Source organism: Sinocyclocheilus anshuiensis, unplaced genomic scaffold (genome assembly GCF_001515605.1).
Source record: "Sinocyclocheilus anshuiensis isolate Anshui unplaced genomic scaffold, SAMN03320099.WGS_v1.1 scaffold1746, whole genome shotgun sequence".
Lineage (NCBI taxonomy): Eukaryota > Metazoa > Chordata > Actinopteri > Cypriniformes > Cyprinidae > Sinocyclocheilus > Sinocyclocheilus anshuiensis.
The window spans coordinates 692,193-702,496 of record NW_015545562.1 but is presented as its reverse complement, the minus strand read 5'-3'; the positions used below and the strand labels follow the sequence as shown (position 1 = coordinate 702,496).

Sequence of the window (10,304 nt, the reverse complement as noted above, 5' to 3'; positions counted from 1 at the left end):
GCCTTTATCATCACTTTTGATCAATTTTAAGCATCCTTGCTAAATAAAAGTATTAATTTCTATCATTTCTTTCCCCAAAAAAATAATAAAAATTATACTGAATGGAATAGTGTATAATGTTACAAAAGCTTTTTATTTCAGATAAATGCTGATCTTTGTATCTTTCTATTCATCAAAGAATCCTGAAAAAAAAATTTTACTCAACTGTCTTAAATATTGATAATCAGCAAATCGGCATATTAGAATTTCTGCATCATGTGACACTGAAGACTGGAGTAATGATGCTGAAAATTCAGCTTTGATCGCTGGAATAAATTACATTTTAAAATATATTCAAATAGAAAGCAATTATTTTAAATAGTAAAAAATATTTCAAAATTTTACTGTTTTTGCTGTTCTTTGGATCAAATAAATGCAGACTTGGTGAGCAGAAGAGAATTCTGCAAAAAAATACATAAAAAATCTTACTGTTCAAAAACTTTTGACTGGTAGTGTAGGCTGATTATTCTTATAGATTGAAACAAATGTGCTTTAGCCAGTATAAAGAGTATGAAAAGTGCTCTGAGTTGCTGCAGAAGAAAAAAAAAAAGGGGGCAACTACAAAAACATGCTGCTGGAGACGGGCTTATTGAAAATGCAAACTGATTGCCTGCCAGCAGGAGGCGCTTTGAGAGAGTAGAACTAGCGGTTTCCCCGGTAACGGCTGTAATCTTCTTTATCTGATAAAATGAAAATGCCATCGAAACTTTTCTGAAGACAGTCCTTTCCCTTCAGAAATACATTCAAATAAAACACCCGAGACGTGTTTTGATTTTGAAACGTGCAGAGCTCATGTTTATTTGACGAAGTCAAACGCCACAAATAAATCAATGTATGGGAAACACTGGTAATGTATATCGAAATATCGGAAATGTGTTTAAAAATCATATCACCGTTATTGAAAAAAATTATATCGCGATACATATTGATATTGAATTATTGTCCAGCCCTAGTTCAATAGTTAGGGGTCAGTAAATTTTTTTTTTTTTTTTCAATCTTTTTGAAAAGTATAAGACTACATTTCTCTGATTAAAAATACAGTAAAAATAATAATTAACATTAATTCAGTAAAAAGTGCATTTTATTTTAATGTATTCCTATGATGGCAAAGTGTCACATGACCCTTCAGAAATCAATATTCAGATTTTTGCCGCTTAAGAAACATATTTCTTTATTTTTTATTCCATGGCAGAAACAAACAGAAAAAAAAGAGAGAATTGTGAAGTAAAGTAAATTCCAAATTGCAAGGAAAGAAAGTCAGAATTCTTGAGTTGCCATCTCACAATTCAAATTTTTTCTCAGAATTGCGAATTTATACCTTCCAATCCAGTTTTTTCTCAGTTCTGAGAACATTCTCAAAAGTAGCAAGTAGCATTACTTCAGCATTTTTAAATGGCTTCTTTTTTTTATATAAATATTTTATCCCATGAAGGAAAGAAGCTTCCATAAGAAAGTTAATAACAGCATTTATTGGATTTTTTTTTCCATCATTATAATTATTTATTTAAAACTCTTACTGACACTAAACTTTTAAATGCTACTGAAACCTCAATTTGACTTTGACTAGGAGAGTAATTTTGAATTTTTAAACATTCATAGAAGTTCCGTGGCAGAGGAGGCCATCAGCAGAATCGTGGTGGTTTTGGCAATAAAAACGGATCTTTTGCCCAAGCCTTCAACCAGAGCTGGCAACAAGGGGTATGTACAGCTATTATGTGTCTCATTGAGAAAGCTAATTTTTTTAAAGGGTCACAGATAAGCCATACATTGCATAAACATCCAATGAGAAATCCAACTTATTCAAAATCATAAGATTGGCTGTTATATTAAGATTACTATATAACAAAATCAAATTGTAGTCCATTTAACTGATGAAACTTTCTTTGACCCTTTAGTTCTGGAACCAGAAGCCATGGAATCAACAGTACCACCCAGGATATTACTAAGTGCGCATTTGTATTAAAGACTCATGGCCTCTTGTGCGCTGAAATGCACAGCCACTGAATAACCATCCACTTTTACGGTCCTTGTTTATTATAATTTTTTTAAAGGAAGTCCATTTTTAAATAAGAGAAGCAAGTGGCAAACAAACATTCCGCCTACTGAAGTGAACAGTCTACGTTCTACATAGATGTGTGCTTGCTTCACTCTCTCAGATTTTTGTAAAACATATTTCCTCCCCCTTTTATTTTGTATCACAGCTTTGATATATTGTTATATCAGGAATTCCCAGCATTTGTCTTGTGTGAGAGATGCTTTGAATTTCAGGGTTGTGAATTTTATTCTGTAAAATGTCATTGTTACTCAATGTAAATTATTATTTTTCAAGTTTTTTGTGTAAAGGTTAGTGTTTAAAAATCCCTGCGAACTTTAATCTTTTAGAAGCTTTTGTCATTAACCATTCATATTTACACAGCAATTCTGCCCCTCATGTTCAGTGGAGGAGTGAAAATATATTTACTTCTTACAGGTTCATGTTTTTCTTTATTTGTTAGCCCAGACTGTAACAGTTACATCATAGGTTTGCAATAAATGATGTGCTTGCTTTTCTGTGACCTTTTATGGCTTTTGACTGATATCTTGAACACTCCATTTCAAAGAGACTTTGAATGTCAATCAGATTTGTCTCTTAATTCAGCACCATCAGACTATACTTTATTGCCTTTTTCTTGTAGGGCATACAGTGGAAAGATTTTTTTTAAATCAGTTTAGTCAGTTACTTTATAAATTTACGCATTTGTGTCATCTAAGAAACCAAGAGAAGCCACAATGAAGCATTCATGAAGTTAAGCACTTGATTGTGCTTATCGCTTTACACAGCTTTGTAAAATCAACACAGTTCAACACAGCTTTGTCAATAACTCCATCATAACGATGGTGCACTAAGATTATTAGTACTGTTCATCCTGAGTAACATTTTGTGGCAACGCTTTTTTTTTTTTTAAATGGCTTTACAAAATATTTAATGCAAAGAGTATTGTTTTAACTGAGTGACTGCTATATTAATCGGTGTAATAATGCAATTAACCTGTTTCTGGTGTACATTAAAATGATGCTATAGAACAATATTTAGACCATTTTACTACAGGAAATGTTCCAAAAAGTTTCCTTTGGGATTCATTTGTCAAATGGTGGCCTTGACAACCATTTTAGATCGAACAGCCAGCAAATAAGCAAGTTCATTTATGTTAAATTCTCAAATGCATTATTAATGTTACATGGAGTGAGCTGTGGGAAAAATAGTTGAAGGCCGTATCAGAATTTCATACTGGATTTACTAACTCGTATGGATTTTCTCAATTTACATAACCTCATCATTCAGACCACAATAATATCACATCAGCGAGACATCCTGATTTTCATCAAGCCAGGCCCTTGATTTGTTTGAATGAATATATTTCTTATAAAGTGCCAAATGGCCAAAGAAAAAGGGCAGCTATTTTGACTTAAAATTGGTGTATTTTATCATGATGTAATGGTTTAAGTGGAATATTTTGTTGAACTGTGTACCATTTAAATTGATGTAAAAGTAACTTATTTCAGGAAGTAACTCAAGTCAGGAAGTGTTTTTTTCTGTAGATGATTTCCTGTGGGATGAGATAATGACCCTGTCCTTTAATAGAGTAAGTGATTTTTAACTGGATAGCATGGCATGAGAGATTTGTAACTTCTGTTTTACTACACAGACTTTGTGCAAAATACGCTATTTTGAGGATGAAAAATTTCTTTAATAAATTGTACTAAAAATGTGGCATTATGTGTTCTTGAGAGATGGCAGGTGGTACGGTTTATGATGTTTGTATTTTGGCTTTGATTTTTCAACGATGAATGTTAAAATTGTTTCATGATGTAAGGAAATGTGTCATTAAATAATGTAATAAACCTCTGAGATACATCATTGTGTTTTCTCCCAGAACTGCTCCCTAAATGCAAAATATTTCCATTAGTATCACTTAGTAGTTATAACTGTAACTGTATAATTATTTAAAGGAATAGTTCACCAAAAAATGAAAATATTTGCCAAACATTACTGGTCCCCATTGACTTCCACTCACAATGAAAGTCAATGGCTACCAGCACTTTTCTGATTAGCAACATTCTTCAAAATATCTTATGTGTTCAACAGAAGAGAGAAACTCATACAAGTTTGGAACAACTTCAGGGTGAGTAAATGATGACAATTTTATTTTTTTGGTGAACTATCCCTTTAAATAGTTGTTAGTACTAGTACAACTCTGGTAAATTCTACTGGCATGAAACAATCATCGAGATTCTGAAAACCTGATTGAAGAACTGGTATTTGTATGGTTGCCACTAATTTTTTTGTAAACTCTCAGTGTACTTTGTATCAGAACCATTTACAGTACACTGTTAGGTAAGTCATGTTTAAAGAAGGATCTTGACACTTCATACCCTTTTTAAACTCTACAAATTGTTCTGTTTAATAAGTGATTATGTGTCTGTAGAGTAAACAAAACATAACTGCCTTGTGCATTTATGTCTGTGCTCCATGTGGCCAATAGCAAATGAAGACCAAGAAAAATCACTTAAATTAAAAATAGTTTAATTTATATTCAGTCAACATGTTGACATATACAACAAACCATTCTATTTACTGCTGAAAATATAACATCTACAAATCAGTCTTTCACTTCATATGGCATCATATACAAATGCAAAAATAAATGCATATCAATTTAGCAATATTTACAAATGTATACAAAGTGCTTGAGGTATCTCAGTAAAGGTTAAGTTGCCAACACCCTTTCTTCGCCTTATAGCGTTTAAGTACATTGCGTCACGTGGTCGATGGCGAATCGCATATTTATACAACTGAAATATTATCCATTGCGCATCCACACTTTTCTACAATCATATTTGGGAACTCGGCGACCTCAATTTCAGTATAATCTCCCTTTTTCACTAAATACATCATCGGTAGCGGTGCGCTTTCCACAACCGCGCACTTCCTCTCTCCGTAACCGTAGTTACGCTTGGGCTGCCGGCAGCCGCCGTTACACCGGAACGCCTGATACCCGGATGGTTCGATGATCCAGTACTGGGTCCAAGTCAAGGCTCGGAAATTGATGAAGTATTTTTCCCTGCAGCACATTTCACTGTCTTTTATGGTTTCACAGTCTCCACTAGACCTGCAACGTAAATAATATAAGAGAATAGGCTATTAACACATTGTACGTTTTAAATGAAACACATTTTTATTTTTATGAAATTCCTTCCGTAACACTTTACACCACAGAGCCCATATTACACATAAACCACATTTGAATATATATTTAATTAGGATAACAATAGAGTGATTCTTCTGAGTAGGCTATTCACATTTTGAAAAATTCCCCTAACTTTGAATTTCTACATATAGGTACATAGCCATAATTATTAAAAATATACATAAAGTTTAAATAAATAAATAACCCCCAAAAATTATGATTTAGAACTTATTTATAGATTATTTTTTGTTGTAAATATGACAAATTGTGCATAGCCTATAAATAGGCTTACGTTTCATTAAAATGAGGTAAAAGTAGCCTACTTCAAGGAAACAAAAACATATGTGAATATATTTAACTGAATATATTTCAGACTTTTATGTGTATAATACAAGGTACTCCAGTAAAAAAATAAAATAAAAATAAATAAATAAATGTTGTTTATTAGCATAATGCTGCTTTGAAATGACGCCACGCTTACCCAAACTCCTCGAGGTTGAGGGTGTAAAGAACAAGCTCAGGTTTTCCAAGAGTGTTAACGTTTGGATCTTGAGTTGTGAAACGGACACACTTGGCCATTTCTGCCGCGTAACTGCCGGGTCTCTCGCCCTCGATCCACACCTCCAGGTGCATGGGCATCTCCATTCGGCTCTTCGACCAATAGTGCACCGCCTGGGTGACATCAAAGCTCTTCCAGCCGGTTTCGTGAATGGGAATCAACCTGAGGAGATAATGGTTGTGACAATTAGCATGCATGTTCCTTAACGCCAGTCAGCACTGGAATTAGCATAATGAAGAAAGAATAATGACTGTCTGTGGCCGTCTCTGCTTACCTGGAATCCACTAGTGAAGATCGGTTTGACCCGTCTTTCAGAGGTTCCACCCAGTAGATGCTCACCCGGGCGTTGTTGACGGGTCTGTGGCCCTTTCTCTCTGGTATGGAGCGCTTGTGTGGGGCTTTCTTGAACAGTTTCAGTTCTGCCATGGTCACTTCACTGTTCTCCGGAATCCTTGATGTCATCTCAAACACCACGCGTTGACGTGTCGTGTCAGAATATACAAATTCACCAGATATGTCTGGAATAGACGAGAGCGATTTATTACAAACTATATTTACATTTTGCTTATTGAAAATTCATTTTTGAAAATAGTAGCATTAATTGTTAATTTCCACGGCACTAAAATATAGTATAGTATTTCATTTCATATCATGTGCATTTTCATTTTGCGTATTAATCTTACCTGCATTGCCAGGGATTCCCCTCAGTATGCCGGCTAAACTCGGAAGCGAGCGGCGTTTTCTGGCGTGATGCAGTTTCAGCATGGAAACATATTTGTTCTTGATGTGCGTTGGAATCACAAGGTTCTCCAGATCCCGCTTGTGAATTTTCGGAACTTCACTAAGTCCCAGTTTCTTCAGCAGAGCGTCTTTCATGGTTTCGTGGGTGAAACCCTTCACCATTGCGAAAAGTGCTGCGCAAAGGAGGCACGCGGCACGGATTGAAGACATCTTCCGCGTGAAGGTGCTGGAGAGATTCTGACTCTTTGCTGCTGTTCTCGGCCTGAGATGACTCTGCTTTGACAGCGGCCCGTCCTTATATGCGCCCATGAGACCCCCAGTTGCTCGCACTTTGACAAAGGGGTGGTGACTGACATCAGAGAGAAGGTGATACATGAAAGCCACGATTCATCGGAGAAATTAACGCAAAATGTCCAACTTAATAAGATTTCAAATAACCTTTAAATAAGATAGATAGATAGATAGATAGATAGAAATGTATTTTAATAAAGAGATGATAGATAGATGATAAATTGATAAACATGTAGATAGATAGATAGATAGATAGATAGATAGATAGATAGATAGACAGATATGCAGACATGTATAGATAGACAGATAGACATATATAGATAGATAGGCAGACATGTATAGATAGATAGACATGTATAAGATAGATAGATAGATAGATAGATATGCAGACATGTATAGATAGATAGATAGACATGTATAGATAGATAGATAGATAGATAGATAGATAGATAGATAGATAGATAGATAGATAGATAGATAGATAGATAGATAGATAGATAGATAGATAGATAGATAGATAGATAGATAGATAGATAGATAGATAGATAGATAGATAGATAGATAGATAGATAGATAGATAGATAGATAGATAGATAGATAGATAGATAGATAGATAGATAGATAGATAGATAGATAGATAGATAGATAGATAGATAGATAGATAGATAGATAGATAGATAGATAGATAGATAGATAGATAGATAGATAGATAGATAGATAGATAGATAGATAGATAGATAGATAGATAGATAGATAGATAGATAGATAGATAGATAGATAGATAGATAGATAGATAGATAGATAGATAGATAGATAGATAGATAGATAGATAGATAGATAGATAGATAGATAGATAGATAGATAGATAGATAGATAGATAGATAGATAGATAGATAGATAGATAGATAGATAGATAGATAGATAGATAGATAGATAGGCAGACATGTATAGATAGATAGATAGACATGTATATATAGATAGATAGATAGATAGATAAGCAGACATGTATAGATAGATAGATAGATAGATAGATAGATAGATAGATAGATAGATGGATAGACATGTATAATATAGATAGATAGATATGCAGACATGTATAAGATAGATAGATAGATAGATAGGCAGACATGTATAGATAGATAGATAGACAGATAGACATGTATAAGATAGATAGATAGATATGCAGACATGTATAAGATAGATAGATATATAGATAGATAGATAGACATGTATAGATAGATAGGCAGACATGTATAGATAGATAGATAGATAGATATAGATGTATAGATAGATAGATAGACATGTATATATAGATAGATAGATAGATAGATAAGCAGACATGTATAGATAGATAGATAGATAGATAGATAGATAGATAGATAGACATGTATAAGATTTCTTTAAGAAGGTTCTTTAAAGAACCATCTCTTTCTTACCTTTTTATCTTCTGAAGAACCTTCTTTCGCCACAAATAACCTTTTTTGAAACAGAAAGGTTCTTCAGATGTTAAAGGTTCTTATAGATAGATAGATAGATAGAAATTTATTTAATAAAGAGATGATAGATAGATGATAAATTGATAAACATGTATATAGATAGATAGATAGATAGAAATGTATTTTAATAAAGAGATGATAGATGATAAATTGATAAACATGTATATAGATATAGATAGATAGATAGATAGATAGATGGATGACCTTCCAGACATAGTGAACTTAGAACGCACCCTCCTTTCCAGTTTGCATGTGCATGTTGATGTAGCACCCTTGTTCCTCATGTGTACATTGTGTGTGTCGTCATCGAATGCAAGACTCAGAATGCAAAAGCAATGTATATAACTAATACGACACATTCCCTGCTTTTAATAACTGAACAATTAATGCAACAGGATACAGCTGATCACTTAGAAAGACGTGTGAGGCAGCTGTTCCAATACTTTTGCTCTCATCAGATAGTGGGATGAACTGTAAAAGTGCTGATCTTCTTAGCTGGTAAAACATTTATGTGTAGAAACGCCCAATAATAAAATGTGACATTCTGTAGTTTTGTCTCATATTAATCTTTTAATCATATTTACAGATTTCTTGACTCCACAGTGAACAGAGCAATTTTGTCTTTACTGTTCCAATACTTATGAAGGGCAATATATATATATATATAGTTTGTTTAGAAATAGTTTGTTGGAACATCCTGCAAATCTGGACTTTGAAATGTGAACAAATAAACCCACATAAAGATAATAAATAATATACATGCTATATATTTTTTTTAAACTATATTCTTAACAATCATGTTAGCTGTGAAATGAATTGGCAACAATCCTCAGTCTAGGGCCCTGCTTTACTCATTTTGTACAATACACATGATCCATGCATGAGTAAACTGAAGTCCTGGATCTTTGTGTGATTTCTGTCAGTCTTCTGTCCTTCCCTTGTCGATTATTTTGAGGCCCTTTGTCAATATAATTCTCACGGGTAGTATATCCCTTAATCAAAGGATGGAGGTGCACGCCAATCAACAAAACATGCGCTAATTAACACCTCTCTACTACATACGAAAGACAGCTCTATTCAAACGGATCCCGCCTCGGTTTGATAAAACAACAAACAATTCTATAGCGACGTCATAAAGGTAACGACTGTAAATATTGCTGCGTTGAAAACTCAGTGTTCTTTCTGTCAGCGATTAAGATCATAATGCAGGTCATTTCTGAAAATTGCTCATTTTAATTTAAACGCTTGAGCCTTAACGATGTTTATTGCTGAAACAAATTCTCATGGTCAACAGAAATTAATCATTGAATGTGAACTTCCTGTTCAACATTCCCTACATCCTGCCGCAGTTTGGTTCTAACATCAAATGTTTTGACATGAAAGACACGATTAGCACCTTATTAGGCCTGGTGTGGCAATTGTCAGATTCAGAGTTATAGAAGAATGGTTATGAGAAAAGAAGATGGCATGTTCTCAAACGTCAAACGCTTACACGTGAACAGCTGTGCTATGGCATTTTCGTTTGATGTTACAAATATGTTTTGCTAACAGCTTGCGTGTTTAGGACATATAAAAGGAAGCACAAATATATGAAAATGTTACTGTATATTTATATCTCACTTTTATGAATAGCATATCCTATATATCTAGTCACATAGTTTTAAGTTAGTTGTAAAATTAGTAGGCTTTAAGATAGCACTAAGATATTTTAAAATACAAACTTTAATGTAACATTTAAAAGCATATCTGGCTGCTTCTCTAAACACGTTATATAAATCCACGGACAAACAAGTCCAGACGAGGAGTTCAGACGCACTTGATTAAATTCCGCACTGCTATTGCAATGCAGAATATTGGACACAAGAGGGCGAACGTGCTCGTTTTTTTTAAAGCTTCTGCACAAGAAATACGATGCACAAGATAAGAAAATGGGAGGAAAAAACGTAATTC

At 33.8% G+C, this 10,304-nt stretch overlaps 2 protein-coding genes across 3 annotated transcripts in view; one reads left to right on the top strand and one right to left on the bottom strand.

Moving 5' to 3' along the window:
- LOC107698357 (heterogeneous nuclear ribonucleoprotein U-like) overlaps nucleotides 1–3,921 on the top strand; it is an 11,437-nt gene extending 7,516 nt beyond the window's left edge. For both annotated transcript variants that reach the window (XM_016499325.1, XM_016499323.1), the window contains exons 12-13: nucleotides 1,639–1,737; nucleotides 1,935–3,921. In XM_016499325.1, the coding sequence (XP_016354811.1) occupies nucleotides 1,639–1,737; nucleotides 1,935–1,985 (150 nt within the window). In that variant the 3' untranslated portion in view covers nucleotides 1,986–3,921. The remainder of the gene's footprint in view (nucleotides 1–1,638; nucleotides 1,738–1,934) is intronic.
- A 943-nt stretch (nucleotides 3,922–4,864) lies between these two features.
- On the bottom strand, nucleotides 4,865–6,814 carry LOC107698358 (left-right determination factor 2-like). The gene is made up of 4 exons (XM_016499326.1): nucleotides 6,510–6,814; nucleotides 6,101–6,344; nucleotides 5,749–5,988; nucleotides 4,865–5,189 (listed from the first exon to the last, which is right to left on the bottom strand). Exons 1-4 carry the CDS (start codon nucleotides 6,775–6,777, stop codon nucleotides 4,865–4,867), a joined length of 1,077 nt encoding a protein of 358 aa, XP_016354812.1. The 5' UTR covers nucleotides 6,778–6,814.
- Between the last annotated feature and the right edge of the window lie 3,490 nt (nucleotides 6,815–10,304).

Coding starts and splice junctions, on each gene's coding strand:
- LOC107698358 (XM_016499326.1), bottom strand. CDS start 6,777: ATGTCTTCAATCCGTGCCGCGTGCCTCCTTTGCGCAGCACTTTTCGCA. Junction 6,345..6,509: donor GGGAATCCCTGGCAATGCAG/GTAAGATTAATA, acceptor CGTCTATTCCAG/ACATATCTGGTGAATTTGTA. Junction 5,989..6,100: donor TCTTCACTAGTGGATTCCAG/GTAAGCAGAGAC, acceptor TTATCTCCTCAG/GTTGATTCCCATTCACGAAA.